The 20,712-nt window shown below is 37.0% G+C and overlaps 1 protein-coding gene across 1 annotated transcript in view; it reads right to left on the reverse strand.

The window, feature by feature from the left end:
- Nucleotides 1–5,573: 5,573 nt before the first annotated feature.
- SIAH2 (siah E3 ubiquitin protein ligase 2) overlaps nt 5,574–20,712 on the reverse strand; it is a 48,387-nt gene continuing 33,248 nt past the window's right edge. The window contains exon 2 of the mRNA XM_053710038.1: nt 5,574–7,645. Within this exon, the coding sequence (XP_053566013.1) occupies nt 7,088–7,645 (558 nt within the window). The 3' untranslated portion in view covers nt 5,574–7,087. The remainder of the gene's footprint in view (nt 7,646–20,712) is intronic.

Here is a 20,712-nt window from a genome sequence, read left to right on the forward strand (position 1 = left end):
TAAGGCCAAACACTTATAGAATAGTTGGGAATACCACAGGTTAAATCAACTATTTCAAATGCCAATATAAGGGCAATGGAAATACTTGTAAACAATTTAATACACTCCAGCAGGTAAAGTGGATCATTGGGAACAAATTAAAGGTGAGTAAACTGTCCCTCTAATTTTTTACATGAGCAAAAATGGAATTTGTGTATCACTTGATTTCACAAGCTTTTATCAGATATATTAAGTAAATATATAAGAGTTATATATTTGTTTTATGTATTCTGGAATTTAAGATTTATCAATATTACAACAAGAGAATAATAAGAACATAAAACACAGTCCATTATTATTAATAATTAAATGCAATTAATGTGCTTGTTATATATATATAAAAAAAAAGAAACCACACGTACCACAGGTTGGGAAACTAGGGTTTACACTATATTACCCTGGTCTTCATAACTTTATAAGTAACTTCCAAAGTACAGATTTTTGGAGCTGGTTTTGTTAGGTTGTCTCATCTCCTATCAATGGCTTGTTTACAGATGGGGCTTCAGTTTTTGATACAGTGTTTGCATTTCTTCCACCATGCTATTTCTTCTCGATTACGTAACGTCATTTTGTCACCGTTTGTGAACAAAAATTCTGGATGTGCTTCTCTTTTGTAATTGTCTAGTGCTAAATTTTGCTTCTGAGCAACTTTAGTGGGTATAATAACTGAACTATGCTAGCCCTTGAAAAAATTCTTCAGATGAAGAACAAAAAGCATAGGGGAATTTTGTTACACATCAGCCACTATACCTCACTTGCAAGCACCGTACAACATGGTCCATGCTGAGCAGTAGGGATCAGCAGTTGGAGAAACAAGCAGTAACCGCAGCATAAGGGACTGTGATGCTTCTATACACTGACATCATTATCCTGTGAGTGTCTATTGTGTGCGCCAACAATAAAATTGCATTTACTCTTGAGTCACAGGTTGCCCTGCTCTATTCTCTTTCAAGTTGTTTACCCTGTGTTTGCAGATCCTAACCTAATAGTCTATGAGTGCACTGGCCATTTGTCTAAACCACTGGTTTTCACACCTGTCCTCAGACCCATAACAGGTCAGATTGTGAGGATATCTGAACTAGCAAACAGGTGAAATAATCAGCTGATTGGTAATTATGGCTGTTTTACCTAATCTCACCAAAGGTAATCCTGAAAATCTGGCCAGTGCTCTAAACCCTAAACTCTGAGTTTCTGAATGCAAGGGAATCTGGATAAGCTGATTGACTTTTTAATATAGAGGTCTAAATTACGATGGCTGAACTATCCCCAGCACAGAAGGATTTAATGACATTACATGATTTAAATGATAGGATCAGGTCAGGGGGGAGTGCCTATGACGCTAGGCATGCCCTGTAGCCCGCGATCCCATTTACCAAGCTGCTATGGCTGCAGGAGGACGTTCCATGCCTTCCTAACGGTGTTAAAGCCCAGCACAGTGAGGACAGCATGGAACAACCTAACGGTGGGAAAGGGTTAAGTTTGATGAGTATTTTTTAATTTTGCATTACAGGTTCAGATTACAGAGCTTTCTGATAAGAGAAGTGTTCGATTTTTTTTTTTTTTTAGAAGTTTTTGATAAATTCTGGATTGATAAATATAGTCAAAGAGATGAAAAAGGTTTAGATAACATTGTTTGCAGTATTTGTAGTTAATTTAAACAGACAAACGATTTACTAACTTATTTATTTTCTTCACAATCTAATTGGAAAACCTGATTCATCACCTTCAGACATAATAGGCCAGGTTTGTGAAAGTGCTTATCTTTGCGGAACACTGTAGAGCTGATTGACATACATTTGTTGACACTTTCGATACTCTTCATCTCAGCCCCTAATTAAAAGCAATATATGTATGGGAAGAATCTTAAAGGGACAGTATACTGTAAAATAGTTTTTCCCTTAATGTGTTTACAATTGCTTTTTTTACCAACTGCAGAGTAAAAAATGTATGAAAATTATCTTTTTAAGGTTTATTTCTGTATATTAAAGCTCTGATTTTGTGTTTTGAAGCCACAACCTAATAAAATGGGTTGAACTTGTAGGTATAATCAGATCTCATTACTGTATCACATTGTGCACATATACCTGCTTCTTTATCTTATATCTGTCCTTAAAACAATCACCAATACTTTGAGAGAACAATGGAAAATCAACATTTTATTACCTTATCTCTGCTTTATCACACTGGGAGTGTAATTTCTTCTGCTGGCTGTGTTTACAAAGCTTATCTATAGCTGGTACGCGCGGCCACAAACTTTCAGAATAGGTGGGGATACCACATGCTAAATTAACAATTTCAAATGCCAATATAAGGGTAAAGGAGCTACTTGTAAACAATTTAATACACTCCAGCAGGTAAAGTGGATCATTGGGAACAAATTAATGGGGAGAAAATTTTTGAGTAAACTGTCCCTTTAAGGGTGTTTTTTAATGTGTTATTCCATTTTAAAGCGTTTGATTTGCCTTTTAAATGCTCTGCTCACTTTGTTTAATACATATCTATAAGTATCATTGCTTTATCAGGACCCAAGCTAAATATAATTCTCAAATTCCAGAGTTTACTATATAAATAATTCATATTAGATTCTGTGCCTCATATGCCATGTTTTTTTGCTAATATCTTAGCATAGTAGTGCTCCTACTTTCTCTCATCCAATTACTATAGTGATTTTCACCTAGTGTATTTTATTTATATTCAATCTTGTGCTAATCACATTTATTTTTAAATTGAGGCTGCAGTAGTAGTGCAGAATATTTCTGCATAAAACAGATTTGTACACACATTATAACTTGCTCACATTATTACTACTGGCTGAGAGTGAAATTGGAAATCACAATAGTAGTGTTATCCGCTGGTCAAAGCAGTTAGAGCTCTACTGATAGATTTTGCACTCCATCTTGACCTGTTCTGAGCAGCATATCTTGCCTGTTTGCACAGCTTTTTGTTTGCAGTGAATACATTTTTGCACACTCTTAAGTTCAGTTATTAAAAACCATTGTTCTTTAGTTTTAATAAATGGAGCAGAAGCAGAAACAATAGTTGAAAACAAAATTCCAAATGAGTACCACAAATAAAATATTCTTCAAGTGACACTTTTAAACTATGAAACTTGTACTCAAAATAAATGTGATTATCTGAATATTAATTTACAATTACAATGAAGTGTTTGCATAAATCAGTTTGTTAACTTTCTGCCCTACTAGATCTGGCCCAGTGAATTGTAAATGCTATTATTGTGAAATGGAAGCACCTAGAAGCAACAAGAGTCCAGACATGAGGTGGTAGACCACGTAAACTCACAGAGCAGGGTCACTGAGTGCTGTAGCATGCAGCGAGTAAAAATTGCTTATCATTTGTTGCATCACTCACTATAGAGTTCCAAACCGCATCTGGAAGCATCATCAGCATATTAATGCTCATGGTTTTGGAATGAGATGTCCAACTAGCTCATATAGGTGTGATGGTCAGGTGTCCACATACTGTACTTCTGGTCATATAGTTTATAAAAAATATCCTAGCATGGAAGAAACTATTCTTAAATATGTTCAAAATTATAAAAAAATGTATTCCAGGTAAGGTCCCAATAGATATTTTAAAAAATTCCAAATGTTATTGAACTAGTTATGGATGGAGTAATAAAAACATGCAAATTGCTAGTAAAATAGATATCTAATAGAGGTATAGCGATCTCATATTTTTCTCGAGAGTTGTGTATTAAAAGATCTTCCTTGTTTAACTTTAGAGATATAATTTGCCACACAAAAGATTAGAGAAAAGTAAATGAAATAATTTCCCCTCTGTTAGGCCTTAAGATTTTAGTGAGGTACGAAAACCTTTGCTTCTCAGGTAATGACTCGTAAAGGTACAGTAGTAAAATACTTTAATGTGATAGTGCACTTTACTGCTGCATGCCTTTTACTGTATTCAACTCCTGCAAAATCTAGGTATATTATACATTTAGGTTAAACCCTTCACTACTGGTAATTTCATAGAAATACCCAAAGTAAAGAAGAATTTTAAGCATTTTTGTTATCACTCCGTTTAAACAGAACCTTTGTTTTTGTTTATTTACCTATGAAAAAAATAAATTATATATATATACACAGTATATATATATATATATATATATATATATATATATATATATATATAGATAGATATAGATAGATAGATATAGACATAAAAAGAGCTTTCAGTGGATAACAGTAATTCACAGAATTCCGAAATGATTGTAAAATAAAAAAAATAAAAATTAAGTTTATCATGTTCTACAATAAGATGTAGCTTTCTAACTGAGAAAAAAAACATAATATTTATTGTCATCCTATGAATTAGCCAAGACCTTACGTATATAACTTTATTATTTTGGATCACTTTTCTGCAGCTATTTCTAAAATGATGCAATGGGCTTACTCTCATCATTTGGTATGGGAGAACTGACCAAATTCCTAAACAGTGACTCTCCAAAACTATATATATTTTTAAAGTAGTCAACCAAAGATATTGATCTCGGCCCATTTCGGTATATTTGATACCAATATTTTACCGCTAAATACAATCATCGAAAAAAATAGTTAACTTTTTCACAAACTTTGGGTTGCTCACTGAGACAAATGGTTGTAAATGATTTTCTGGGATTTCCTTTGTTATAAAATAGCAGACATGTATGGCTTTGGCATTGCTTTGTGGTAATTAAAAGGCCGTTAATTACAGCTGCGCACCACACTTCTAAAATTCCCGGCAGGGAAGGTGTTGATCAGATGCTAAAGGTAATACTTACCATCACTTTTCCCTTTACTTGCATTGCTTGAATCATAAGGAATAATATTATATACATACTTGTATATGGTATTATGGTCCATCTGACAGTCATTAAGGTACACTAGTAGGTCACATTTTCATAATTACCTTAGGTAAGAGTAGGTTAATAACTATGGATTAGTAATATGCAGATTATCACACCTGAGCTCTCGATATCCTGAAAATGTGGACTGAGGACAAGAGTTGAAAAACACTGCACATAGGTACCATGCTTATGATGGGAAACTGGCAGATTGAGAATATTTTTTTACCCTAATTGGATAAACTGTGGAAATAGATTACAATATATAGTCTGATAAAACATCAGAGATGGAAAAATAAATCAGAATTGTATGAAGAACATTAGGTGTGGTTTGATTATGAATTGCCCAGAATATTGTAGCTAATAGGCGTCTGATATTTAATTCTCCCTATTTTATGTATACATGTATTTGGATGATTTTGTTAATGTGTTTATTCTTTTTATTTGTAATACATAAAGCTAGTTAACTTTTTACTTGTTGCAAAAATAATGCAGCTGTATATATACATATACAGTTACACACACACAAACATACATATATATATAAATATATATATATATATATATATATATATATATATAAATATACATATACATACATACACATATATACACAAAAGCACACATCTTTACATATTAAAAATACATTAGAAAAAAATATATATTCAAAAAGAGCAGATAAAACTCCCAATAATTTTGGAAATATTTTATTAAAAAAATTAAAGTAAATATGGCAATTTAATATATCACTGATCAAACATTTATTTTTCTCTCCACTTAGTTCAAATATTAGAATCTTCAGAACAAGCCAAATAATTTATTACAAATATTTTTCTTTAGCAAATTTTGAAAGGAAAACCTTTGTTCATGAATAAATAAATTAAACATCTTCCTGTTCATTAATTTAATCTATAATAACTATGCTGGTGTGTTCTTAGTTTCAGAAGTTGCATCAGTAAGATGCACCAACATACATTCCTTAGGTTACTTCACAGAAGCAGTGATGACCACAGTATTATTCATATACATTCAAGTTGAACACTGACTATTTTTATGGAATTGATTATTAAGTTTAATATATATTTAAAGAAAAAAGTTTATTAAAAGTAGCATTTTTTTCTACACTGCTTAGCAGCAGCAGGTACACAATAATATACAAAGGCTATATAGTCCCTGTATACAATTATCCTGTTACAGTATTCCCTTAAATATTCTTTATTGTAGTTAAAGGAATAGTCTAGTGAAAATTAAACTTTCACAAATAAGATAGAGCAGGACATTTTAAGCAACTTTCTAATTTACTACTATTAGTTTTTCTTTGTTCTCTTGCTATCTTTATTAGAAAAAGCAAGAATGTAAGCATAGGAGCCGGTCCATTTTTTGTTCAGCCACCTGGGTATCACTTTCCGATTGGTGTCTGAATGTAGCCAACTAATCAGCAAGCGCTATACCCAGGTGCTGAACCAAAAATGGGCCGGCTCCTATGCTTCCGTTAAAATAAAGATACCAAGAGAACAAAGAAAACTTGATAATAGGAGTAAATTAGAAAGTTGCATAAAATTTCCTGCTCTATCTGAATAATGAATGTTTAATTTTGACTAGACTATTTATTTAATATATTTATGTAGACCTTGTATTAAACTTTTGTTTCTTTGTATCTTTAAAAAGAGGACATTTCAAATGTATTTTCTTTTCTTTTTTCAAATAAACCAAAAAATGTTCTTGTCACACTTAGTAAATTATCAGCAGTTGTGCAATAGTGCAGTATTAGTTTTAATTTGCATTTAAACAGTTTTTACTTTCATTTTTTCATATACACAGAATATTGTTTTACAGTACAAAATGTCATAAAGCATTGCACTGTTAGCAGGTTCCTTTTAAATGATATTATTATAAGATTGGCACACTATGTTTTCACCATTTTCAGACCTGCAAGACTGCTTTTAAAAACTATAAACTGCTTCTGGCAGCCTCTCCATTAAAAAAGGAGGTATTCACCTTACTATACAGAGACAAGAAAAGATAAGGTTGTATGAAATTCTCTTAAAAACATTTTACTGTCTTTACATATTTTCTACAAAAAAAAAAGGTGGCATTTGATTTTTTTTATACAACAAATAAGTTTAGTTTAATAAAGACTAATACAATAGAAACTACAATGGAGCTACTTAAAACATCTATTCTCTCTACAAAAACAATAAATCATCATGGACAACAAGTAGATATGGTGACATTAATGCCCAGATTCCCATTATCTGCAAAGAGATGTGCAATGGCTGTATCAAAAACCAAACAATCACTGTTCACAATAGCTGCTGCGACTCCATCATGAATGGACCTTGGCGTCGCCTCCCAGGTTAAACGTCTGCGGTTCCCATTAAGTTCAAGCCTGTAGGCAAAGTTCTCTGCCTGTTTCCTTGTGCCTATAAGAAGAACTATGGCAAAAAACTGCTGGTGTCCTTCATATTTCTCCTGCTTTTCTAGTACCAACATAAAGTGATGGCTAAAGCAGAACTGCATCATGACCCAATCAACAGCCCCTGGAAGGTTAATGTCCGTGGCAAGGAAGACAATATCTTCTCCCTGAAGTGTAGTGATGCTTTTGTGAGCATGTGTGAGGTGGGGCATTACTGCTTCCAATGAACCCTGCCATTTGCAGGAAGCTCCGGGACATGGGCAGGAATAGGGTCGATATTCACAGACGTCCTCATGCTCTGGCTTTTCAGTGTGATGAAGCGACAGCAAACATCCTGTGGAGGAATACTAAAAATGATAGATAATATGACTTCAGTTAAAAATAAAGAATATATACAGCCTATATTGTGTTAAAAAGCACTGAATAGGGTGAATGTTAACCTACAACCTTTAATTACTAGTGAACTAAAAGCAAACAGGAAAATACACAAACCATTCAATGACGTGAAAACCTTGAAATATATAATGCATATTTTAAATGTTTCAAATAAGTCAATCAAGTTTTTGTTCTGTTTTGGCAACAAAGGATAAGCCAACCTCCACATAGGAATGTTGGAACACAATATTTATTTTATATCATCTTTAGAATACAGTCTAAATAAAATATAAAAAAACTATTTTCAATCATATCTATGCTATGACTGTGTGCCTAAATATTGATTCTTTTTTAAATTTATTTAAAGAGATATCAAACCTAAAATGCTTCTTTCATAATTCAGATAAAACATGCAACTTTAAACATGTTTCCAATTTACTTCTATTATCGAATTTGCTTTGTTATTTTGGTATCTTCTATTGAAAAATAAACCTAGGTAGCAGCAATGCACTACTGGAAGATAACGGCAACTATTTGCCTCTTATGATTGGTTTACCAGTTGTGCTAGCTCCCACGAGAGCAGTTAATCCTTCAACAAAGGATACCAAGAGAATGAAGCAAATTTGATAATAAAAATACATTTGAAGGTTGTTTAAAATTGTATGTACTATCTGAATCATTCAATACATTTTTGGGGGTTTATGTCCCTTTAATTGTACACATTCAGCCGACCAGTAAAAAAAATTGTCTGAACCCTATCTTTATCACCGAGCCAACTTATTCACTTTACCCTGGCTGGTAATCAATCCCTGTACAAGAGAAGAAGAAAACAGGCACCATTTATAATTATACCGAAGCATTATTTTGAGCAGGGACCCCATTTATATGTCCTTGCTACATTAAATTTCTTTTATTCAGCTACATGTTTGTTAGAGGCTAAAAGATAAGGTCCTGGCCAGAAAGAGCAATACAGACGAAGAGACCAGATAGCTTGCAAGACAGAGTGCCTTGTTGCTATGTTCAAATCCCACCCAGTGCTGTTAATATTTTTCCATTTTTATTAGTCAATTAGAGCTCACATTAGAACAACAGTTACAGCTCAAATCGTCTAAGGATGTGTGGCATATACATAAAGTGTTTAGAGGAATAAAATAATATACATCTTAAAACAAATCTCAAGAGAAGCAAATGCAAACCTGTACATTTATGTCAGGTCTTCAACTAAATATAAAACAAACAAAACTTTGCAACATGTCCTAGTTGTGTATTTTAAAGTCACTGCTAACTCCAATGCTCAGTAATTCCCAGACGGCCATGATTACTACAAATTACAACATGGCAGAAAGCAAAACTTCTCTTCTTTTCCCTATTGGAGCAGTCTATGACCTGCAATGTACTATTCTTAACTGCAACAGCCAGTTCATTCTGTACCTACTTTACAGGTGAGAGAGGGGCTTCTTTATGTTTTTTTATTTCAGAGGGCTGAGCTGGGGAGGAGAAACGCATGAGAAAGACCAGAAGTAACTGATAGTCAGTCTGGTATGTTCATTGGGTTTGATTTTTATTTTACAGGCCTCTGAATCAAATAGAGAGCACTACCACCATACTTCTACTGTAACTGAACACTCTACCAGGTTGCCAAAATTATAATAACTGTAACTGTTTAGAGTAGTAAAAAACAATTCAAGCAGATAATTTACTTGTATTGTCCTCTAAGCTGCATGTAAACATCTGTGACTGGTTTCTGTCTAAAGGAAATTACAGTTGGATTTTCAGTGCTTGTATTTAAAGTGAAAGTACATTTTTAGATCAGCCAACAACGCTTGATAATACAACTCCCATAATGTATAGTCGCTAACTTTTTATGTTTAAAAAAAGTTCCTATACTTTGGAAATTTATATTTAATATTGCGTATCTTTAGCTAGCTTCCTCCCGCCCCCTGCTAGCTTCCGGGTTTAGAAGTGTTAGAGGAAAGAGCGGTCCCACCCACTCTATACATCTTTAGTTGTGCACGCTCTCATGAGCCCAATATTTCGTGCATGCGCAATGATACGAGCTCCACTCCGATATTAAACATTGAATCACTGGATTCATTGTTTAGTATGGGTGCGGCGATCGTATAATTTGTTTGTAAGCAGAGAATTCCCCGATGGCTGTAACGAGCAAGCAAAATTTAGTTAGTTCTAACAAAGTATATTGTTTCATCTGAGTTACGTCACTATAAGGGATTTCCCTTGAATTTCCAAATGAGTATGCGGCTATCGTGTATGTGCATCAGATCGTGGATGAACTTCGAGGATAGCCGTATGCGCATTTGAAAATGGTGCATAAATAGAACAGGTTAGACGCCCATGGGGGACCAATGAAATTCGGATATCGCAGTTTCATCACAACAGAAGGCATTTTTTTTTATAATGCAGGCGGAGGAACGGCTAACAAGTATTGCGGCTTTGAGGGTAAAAAAATGATGATATATACAAATTAATAAAAAATGATAAATGAAAGTGATGTTATTTTTAATAGATTTATATAAGCATATGTAGGGATATACTCAACTTTACTTTCACTTTAAAGGGCAGTTAGCCAGAGGCAACACACCACCATCCATTGGTATATTATGCAACCTCAGGTCACATTTGTGAAGATGTCACTTGTAGACCTGGCTTTAAGGAATAGTTACTCCCCCCACCCCCCTGAAAAGATAAGTAACTTCTCCCTCTAAGCACAATAAAATGGCACATTATCCCAGTTTTTCAAATCCTATCAAAAAAGAAAAATATTAAATGCACATGAAAGTATTAAAAAGGTGACAACGTTAAAAATACAGTAACTTAAAAAGGGGCATGATAATGTCAATAAATAAAGCACAAGGATATGTGCATGAACCATTGTGACGTAAAAGGACAGTATACACCAATTTTCATATAACTGCATGTAATAGACACTACATTAAAGAATAATCTGCACAGATACTGATATAAAAAGCCAGTATAAAACTGTTTAAAAACTTACTTAGAAGCTTCCAGTTTATCTCTGTTTAAAAGCTTTCTGGAACACCCACTGCAAGTGGGAAATATCAGACACTCCCCCATCCCCCTTCCTTTGCATATGAAAAGAACCTTTACACAAACAGAAGCAAGCTGGAGTAGGTATACGTCGGTATTCTCCTAAAACTTTGGGGCTTGGGAGGCGGAGCTTGGCCGCGCTGGTAGATGGCCGCTATAGCTTAGAGCTCCTGCTACTTGCCTAGGCCCTTTATATTAAATCAGAATATGGAAACCATCTGAACCGCTCAAACCTATAAGAAAACAGTGGGGAACCCCTACACCAACAATCAGAAGTGAGGAGAAGGTGTTAGCTGAACTAAACAAAATATCTGGCCTAACCGCGAGCATCGGAGTACACGCGGCACCTAACTGGGAGTATCTCCAACCACCCCGGTACCAATCCTATACCTAACAGCTAGAAGCGCACTCACCAGAGAGGATCAAGCTGCATCCACACGGCAAAGGATAAACAGCGCAAGCCGGCACAACACCTCTGGCAGAGAAGATACTCGCGGACAGCGAGTAACGAGCGGCAGAACACACATCGCCTTGACTCGAACTGCCCACCACCCGGCTGAGAATATTCCCAATACCGGCCCCGCAGCACACGTTGGCAACGGAACACATCTACCCCGGCCCGCAAAGGAAGAGAGGTGCCGGGAACTGGCGGTGAGTTTCAGTGAAATAGTACAGGCCGCAGCCCTCACAAGGTCTGTACAGAGTACCGGGTAGGCCCCAAGGTAATCGCATCAGGCGTGCAGGGGCAAAAGAGACATTCACATAAATAAAGTGTCCAGTACAAGATAACACTGCTTAGCTGCAGAAGTGAATACACCAATTGTTCTCGGGGCACATTAAGAGAACCCCCATCGGGTTAGAGGGCTGTAATATACAGGCTACCCACCACCCCCCAAATACTACATTAACACTGCCCCCCAATCTGCAGCACTGCTCCTGTGCCAAGAATCATAGGAGACAGACAAGCCACTTAACAAGGCTTAACAATTGGTGCAACTGAGCTTCATGGAATAAAATATATTGTGGACTCTTTTTAATTACAAAAAGCAGATTTATATCTTCCAACACGCATAACTAACCTGCTATAACTCTGTGTGAACTGACAATAGACATCTCATCACAGAGATTGGGAAACAATAAACTCTAGTGGGGACAGGCACCTGTAATGCCCCAAAAGAAAAACACAACAGGGGAAAAAACCTCCAAACCCCGAAACATGAACCATTACCTTAAAACTGCCGACCCCCCTGTTTCAGACTCATTGTCAGCTCAACCAGATATGAGACAAGCCGCCCCCACGCAACCACAAGAGGCACCCACACTGCCCCCATCCTATGTCACCAAAGAGGACCTGTTGTCACTTTCATCCAAAGCAGACATCAAGGGGGTCATGGAGGAAGTTAAGAGTCTCTTCAGTGAACTCCGTAAAGACATTACAGATCTGACACGAAGGGTCACCAGTGTGGAACAAAATCATAATAATTTTGTGGAGGAACTGAAAGACACCTCATCCAGAGCGCAATACAACACCGACATGATACACAGTTTAATGGACAAAGTAGAAGATTTGGATAACCGCGGCAGGCGGAACAACATACGGATCAGGGGAATCCCAGAGTCTATACACCCATCAGCTCTCCAAGGCTACCTCCAAGACCTGTTCCGCACACTTAAAGGTACTCCTATGTCCCCAGCAATCGAAATAGAGAGAGCACATAGGGCTCTCCGCCCCAAACCATCAGCGAAAGCTCCCCCCAGGGATGTCATCCTTCGAGTTCTGAATTTTAAAGACAAGGAGGAGATCTTGAAACATAGTAGAAATAAACATCCGATCACTCATGCTGGAGTAGCCCTGCAGATTTTCTCGGACCTTAGCCCAACCACATTACAGAAAAGGATGGAACTGAGATTTATTACTTGCATCCTTCAGGAACACAAAATTATTTACTGCTGGGGCTTCCCCACGAGTATAATAGCATCTAAGGGAGACCACACAGCTATTTACAGATCAATTGAGGACCTTGTCCCTTTCTTCAAATCATTAGGGCTTAACCCCCCTCCCGTGCCTAGACCACCTCAAGAAGACATAGCGGCAGATACATCTAATAACTTTTATAACCAGAAAACCGCAAAGGAACAGTGATGAGGACTTATCTACAATACCGATTGTGGTTCCGGCTCAGGTTTGCATGAAAATGTATATTGTCCTGGTTTTTTCATAATGGACACAGTTGTGTTGAGATCTGTAGTTTATTTCCTGCCTCGCATGTTATGTTTTAACTTACCTACTGTTAGAAATTAGTATAACAATACTCCGAGTTACAATCTAATGTACTAGATATTCATGCAATTTTCTGGCGCATATTGATACTCCCACCCTGATCACATAGATGCCTGAAATGGATGTTTCAGCATGGAATTCTTAAGATCCCTGATCTTCTACCTCCATATCACTTGTCACATCACGGGGAAGTCCTCACTGTGCTCCAGGAAATATATAAAGGGCAGCGATATGCCTACAGGCCCTATACTTAGATTTATTTAGTTATGTTTTGTTATATTTATAAAGTGAGCGGTTCAGTCTAGTTTGGTTTAACTCCTTTTTCAGTTTCATCTCTACATGGGCCTAGCAGGGCACAGCCTGTTAGACTTACTCTCTCATAAAGTATTTGTATACAATTAATCCAATGTTGCTATTTTTATTGTACATTTGTATTGCTGGTTTTAGAGTGTCATTGCGGACGGGCCCCAGTACACAATTTCTAACCTCTTGCCCCCTTCCTCCTGACTTATTTTGTTACCAACATACCACAAATACCATGCACCACCCACAGCGAGGGGACCCTATATTGAGGGAGCCACAAACTAGATGCAAAACACACCCGATCAAACTACTAATGGTGAATGTTAAAGGCCTCAATAACCCGGGCAAAAGATCCATAGTAGCGAGAGACTTACAGAAAATGGGAGGGGAAATTGTGTTTCTTCAAGAAACCCATTTTATCAAATCCAAAGAACCCAATTGGCACAATCACGCATACCCCAATCTGTACCTAGCCTCGGGCCCACGTAAACAGAATGGGGTAGGGGTCCTTATTCATCGTAAACTACCATTTACCCTAATACGCCAAGAGAAAGAGAAAGACGGTAGATATATAATCCTTGTAGGTCAGCTCCACGGCAAACTAATCACATTAGTTAACATTTATTCACCTAACTCTAAGCAAGACCACTTCTTAAAAGGGGTCACCCAAAAAATACAGGAAATATCGAGGGGTGTCCTCTTTATGGGGGGAGATCTCAATGTACCATTAATCCCCATGTCCGATACCTCTAATGGGGTATCAAGCACCTCACACCATACATTGAAACAAATCAACTCAATACTCAAACATCTTCTTGTACATGACATATGGAGAACATTGCACCCAACAGACAGAGATTTCACCTTTTACTCCGCCCCCCACAGAAAGTATTCCCGGATAGACTACCTCTTCTCTGATTCAATGGGGATATCATACATTACACATAGCGATATTCTATCTATCACATGGTCGGATCATGCCCCTGTCTCCTGCAACATTGCATGGCCAAATTCACCTAACACGCCTTTTTTGTGGAGGATGGAGGATGTGCTTCTGGAAAAATCCGGAAATAAAAACTGACATAGAAAGATCCATCTCGGAATACTTCACCATTAACACACAGGACAATCTCCCACTCACCACAATCTGGGAGGCCCACAAATGTGTCCTTCGAGGTATTTTAATTAAACATAAATCTAAACTGAATAAACAGCACAGAGAAAAATATAATACAAAGCTCCACACCATACATGTGCTAGAAGAAAAACATAAAAGAAACCCCACTAATGCTTCATTAGAAAATGAACTATCTCAAGCTCGACTTGAGTTCCGAGCCTTGTTACAAGAAGAAAACCAGCGCTCTGCCCTAAAACTCAGACAAAAGTATTATGAGGGGGGTGACAAAGCAGGCAGACTTTTGGTGAGAGCCCTTACACGCCAGAGGTTGAAAACTTATATACACTCTATGAAAGACGGACAAGGACAACCTAGACAGGATAGTTACAGTATTGCACGTATTTTCCATGCCTACTATGAAGGGTTATATAATCTCAAAAAAGGGGAGACAGATAAACATATACAGAACATACAAGACTACTTGAGACATACAAGACTACCTACTCTGACTGTAGAAGAATCTGATTCTTTAGATACTCCCCTAACACAAGAAGAAATAGCTGAGACAATAACTGCTCTCCCGGCAGGGAAGAGCCCAGGTCCGGATGGTCTGAGTAATAAATATTATAAGACCTTTCTCCCATTACTCTTGCCCCACCTACAAAAGCTGTTCAATGAATTACCTGACTCCGGCCACTTACCAAAGACTATGCTGACAGCCCACATAACAATCTTACCGAAACCTGGGAAACCCCCAGATAAACCAGAGAGTTATAGGCCCATCTCCCTCCTTAACAGTGATATTAAGATTCTAGCAAAGGTCTTAGCAACCCGTATCAACAAATATCTGCCACAACTGATATCCACCGATCGGGTGGGATTTGTCCCTGGCAGAGAGGCCAGGGACAATACTTTAAAAATCTTTCATCTCATGGCTTTCTCTAAGGCCCAGTTTATCCCTCTCGCTCTGCTGTCTACGGACGAAGAAAGCATTTGATAGGGTGGACTGGGCTTTTCAACGAGAATCTATGGCTGCAATGGGGTTTGGAGATACGTTTTTAAGAACCGTTTTTGCCTTATACTCACACCCTAACGCACAAATCAAAGTCAACGGCATTCTTTCTGATCCATTCCATATTGGAAATGGAACTAGGCAAGGGTGCCCGTTATCCCCCGCATTATTTGCCATCACCATTGAGGCACTGGCCAGTAACATCAGATACAATACTGAGATAAAGGGTATAATGACAGGTCCCATTGAAAACAAGTTGGCCATGTATGCTGACGACTTGTTACTTACTATAACTGATATAGAATCATCCATTCCCGCGGTCTTAGCAGAATTTGAAAGATTTGGATTAGTCTCTAACTTCTTAATTAATCTTACAAAGTCAGAAATCTTGGGCATTTCTCTAACTCCAGAAATGCAATCCTGGCTCGGGAACCATTCCCCATTCCTGCAAAGGACTGGAACATTGAAGTATCTGGGAATCCACATTTCGGGAAATCACTTAGGTCTTTGAGGCCAACTATGTGCTCTTGAAAAAAAGAGATAACCAGGGACTTTTCTGAATGGAAAAACAAGTCCATCTCCTGGCTCGGCAGAGTCGGGGTCGTGAAGATGAACGTCTTGCCGAGAATATTATATTTATTACAGGCTGCCCCTATAGCACTCCCTCACACTTTCATTCCCTCTTTACAAAATCTAATTGAGGAATACATATGGAAAGGCGTGAGACCGAGGATTAACAGACAAACTCTGTACCTACCAAGAGAGCAGGGGGGACTGGGCATACCGCACATCCAATATTATAGGCGGGCTGTCTTGCTTCAGAGAATAGTAGAGTGGTGCCAACCTTCAGCGGACAAAGCCTGTAAACGGGTGGGTTCACATGTCATTAAAAGGACTAACCCAGCTACTCTGTTCTGGACTGACAGAAAACACAGACCAAATGATATACCCAAACTACCACTGTTAGAGGAACTGCTTAATGAATGGGACAAAATAATAGCCACAGACTCACACATCTCCACCAGTTATGCTCCTCTCACACCTATTTACAATAACCACGACTTACCTTTGCACATGACTGTGGCGGCGGACCCCCCGGCCATCCCCCTGAACTGTATAGGCAACATATTGACCCAGGGGAGACTTAAAACACAACAGGAACTATACGATGACCACCCTGCATTAGCAAACTCTTGGTTTGCGTACTCTCAAATACTACACTATATCAGCTCACATAAATCTAAACACCTCTTCGGTAGAGATTTGACGAAATTTGAACAGCTGTGCCTATCCCCTATGGAAATTAGACATGTGATCTCGATCATTTATAAACTCTTTTTGATACCATCTGACGACGCCTTACCTCAATACACCACACAATGGCATAGAGAACTAGGACACACCTTCACTACTGAGGAATGGAGACACATGTTTCTTTTGGGGAAGAGGGTTTCCATCTCAGCACGCACACAGGAATCTCATTACAAACTTCTAAGTAGGTGGTACCTCACACCATATAGATTGAAAAAGATCTACCCTAATACTTCGGGAAAGTGCTGGAGAGGGTGCGGGTTGGAGGGTAACATCGCCCATGTGTGGTGGGATTGCCCACTACTTAGCCCCTTCTGGGAGGAAGTGTGGAAAGAAATTAACTTAATCATTGATCTAGAAATCCCTAGATCCCTAGAAACACTACTACTACACCTTCCACTCAAATTCCAGAATCAGGCACAAAAAGCACTACTTATACTCCTTCTATCCTGTGCTAAAGTCTTGATCCCTCTCCACTGGAAATCCACTTGCATACCTACATTTTCAGAGTGGAAGCTAAAAGTAAATATCACATTGCAACTAGAAAGATACCACTATCTTCTATCTGGCCAGCTGGACACATATGAAATGATGTTGGAGATGTGGTCAAGGAGAGAACTCTCAAACAGCCTAGGCTGTGTCACTGGGAGGGGGGGGGGAACATGTCTGGGGCCCGACCCGAACCGCACCGAACTGACCCGAACTGAACTAATTTGTATGACACGTCTGAACTAGATGTAAGGTACAACATATATGAAACATTGGATTCTTCAATGTAAAACTTGAATTACTGTTATGAGTCATGTTTTCTTTCTGGACTTTCTTTTTTCTTTCTTTTTCTTTTTACTACAGGGCTGAATGCTTTGCATATTTCTATATGTTTAATATAATTAGAACATCTTTGTTAGCTTTGTATTTTGCTTATGGGAACAAATGTATTGGTTACCGATGGCAATCTTTTTGCTACGAATGGGGTTTATTGGATAGTTTTCTAACAGGATCTCAAGGACACTTGTAACATGAAACTGTAATATGGACACTCCTGGAATCCAACCAGAGACTTACAGATAACCATAATTCGCCACATGTAGCTAACCTATGTTAAAGATGTTTGCTTCAAACTGTATATAATCCCATAATTCTTTGTAACAACTTGGGAAATATTGTATCTTTTTCTTTATCTCCAATAAACATTATTTTAAAATTTAAAAAAAAACAAAAAAAAAAAACTTTGGGGCTTGGTTAGGAGTCTGAAAATCAGAGCAATGTTATTTAAAAATAAGCAAAACTATCCATAAAAAAAACAAAAAAACCCCAAAAACTTTATGGGCTATATAAATAGATAATTTACAATTTATGCAAAGAAAAAACAAGTGTTTAATGTCCTTTTAAGAGCTGCACAAATTTAGCTGAATGCAGCAGTTTTTTTATTACCTTACTGAAGCATGTATTTTGTTTCATAAAACGGTTTATAAAAAAAAATTACATTATGGCTTTTTTTTTTTTTTTTTTTTAACCTTATGCTTTTTGTGTCAGAACCCAACTGATATCAAGTTTTGAGGACAGGTATCCTAGGATTTATGCATACATTTACAGGAAATATTTATTGTGCCAAAGGGGATAATTTGTAGAAATTGTAGTAAGCTTAAAGGGACATGAAACCCAAAATGTTTCCTTCATGATTCAGATAGAGCATACATACAGTTTCAAACAACTTTCCAATTTACTTCTATTATCTAATTTGCTTAGTTGTCTTAGTATCCTTTGTTTAAAAGCATACCTAGATAAGCACAGCTAGCTGCTGATTGGTAGCTGCATAAATATGCCATTTTTGTTGGCTTATTGATGTGCCCAGCTAACTCCCAGTAGTGCTTTGTTTCTTTAACATAGGATATTAAGGGAATGAAGTACATTTGATAACATAATTAAATTGCAAAATTAATTAAGATGATATGCGCTATCTGAATCATAAAAGAAAATGTTTGGGTTTCATGTCCCTTCAACAAAATGGTCTTAAAACTCCATATTACAAGGATAATCTGTCATGCAAACGACACATTTGGATGAATTTTTAGGGATTTCAAGGGACTGGTCATTGTTAAGCAGTAAATGCAGATTTTCAAAATGTTTATAGTATACGCCTCTAATTTGACATGCATTGTTGTGCAGAAATAAATCATTTGTAGATTTGCATCATTTACCTTTTTGATTATTTTCTGTAAAAGAGGATTGCCTGTTCCAGTCTGCACAGTAATGTGTCACACTATTGAAGTTCTTAAAAAATATATTAACACATTTATTAATGCACAAGCAAGAGATAAAAACAAGACAGCATTGACATTCAGTGGCTAAAACATAAGAATGCACTAAAAGTCTTTCTAGAATCCCATTTACCTTATAAAAAGAAAGCTGTTGGGAGTGATTCTTAGGGTAGTATATGAAAGGTAACAAAATGAATAGCAATTTATTTGTAAAATAGCACAATATTTCTTAACAGTCAAAAATGAAATGTGCATTAAAGGGCCATAATACTCAAATGTTTAAACACTTGAAAGTGATGCAGCATAGCTGTAAAAAGCTGACTAGAAAATATCACCTGAGCATCTCTATGTAAAAAAGAAAGATATTTTACCTCAAAAGTTCCTCAGTAGCCACCTCCCATTGTAAAGGATTTCTAAGCAGCATTTTAGTGTGTCTGTCCTGGGACATCTGAAGGGATGAGCATCGTGAACTCTCATATTATTTCACCAATCAGGTAAAGGAAGCTTACTATGAAATCTCATGAGAGTTAAGTCAAATCTCATGAGATCACAGTAAGAGTTCATGACCTCAGCACTGCTGATGCTGATTGGCTGCTGTTCATTTCTTCATTTTTTTTTTATTTTTACCTGCAGCTGGGAGCAGGTGAAGTATAACTTTTTACACAGAACATACTCTGCTGAGCTGAGTAAATTGTGAGGTAAAATATCTTCCTTTTTTACATAGAGATGCTCAGGTCAGCTTTTTACAGTTATACTGCTTCAGTTTCAAGTGATTTAGCATATGAGTATTATGTCCCTTTAATGTATTTCACTTTTAAATAGAAGCATTTTTGCAATGTACTTCCATTAGCAAGTAAAAGTTATTACTATTTTAACGGCATACACACGACATATGCTACATATGACAGAGGATCAGGGTTATTACACCACGCCTGCTCAGAAAGCTGGTATGGTGTGTATTGCGTCAGTAAATGTGTCATAAAAGTCACTGCTGACCCTGACAAAGTGTGGTGTTTGTATACTGGTGCATGGGGCACTCACAGAATATGTATGTATGCTGCTGAAAAACAGTAATATTTACTAGAAGGATTTTTACCAATGGAAGTATATTGCAAAAATGTTTCAACTTAAAATGCGCATTTCAATTTTGACATTCCTATTTATTTAGCAATATAAGAAGGAACATACAAACTTTTCTCAACATACATATATAAAACCATAATAAAATAGATCAGTTCTGAATGTGTATTATTAAAGGCCTGTAACCTTTGCATACAAATTCATGTTTACACATGGCCACGTTTTAATAAAAATAATATGGAAAAAAGTCATTGGTTGCTCCAGTCACATCCGCTTCCATTATTATCTTACTGCACTGGTAGGTTGACTAAGGGGCAGAAGAGAAGGTTTTACTCAACTTTCTGGCACAACTGTTACATAAAAAAAAAAATTAAAAATATTATTCTTACCTGATAATTTAATTTCCTTCTGTATGAGGAGAGTCCACGGCATCATTCCTTACTGTTGGGAAATCTTGAACCTGGCCACCAGGAGGCAAAGACACCCCAGCCAAAGGCATAAATACTCCCCCCCCATTATCCTCATATTCCAGTCATTCTGCCAAGGGAACAAGGAACAGTAGGAGAAATATCAGGGTATAAATGGTGCCGGAAGAGAAAAACTAATTT

Source organism: Bombina bombina, chromosome 4, assembly GCF_027579735.1.
Source record: "Bombina bombina isolate aBomBom1 chromosome 4, aBomBom1.pri, whole genome shotgun sequence".
Lineage (NCBI taxonomy): Eukaryota > Metazoa > Chordata > Amphibia > Anura > Bombinatoridae > Bombina > Bombina bombina.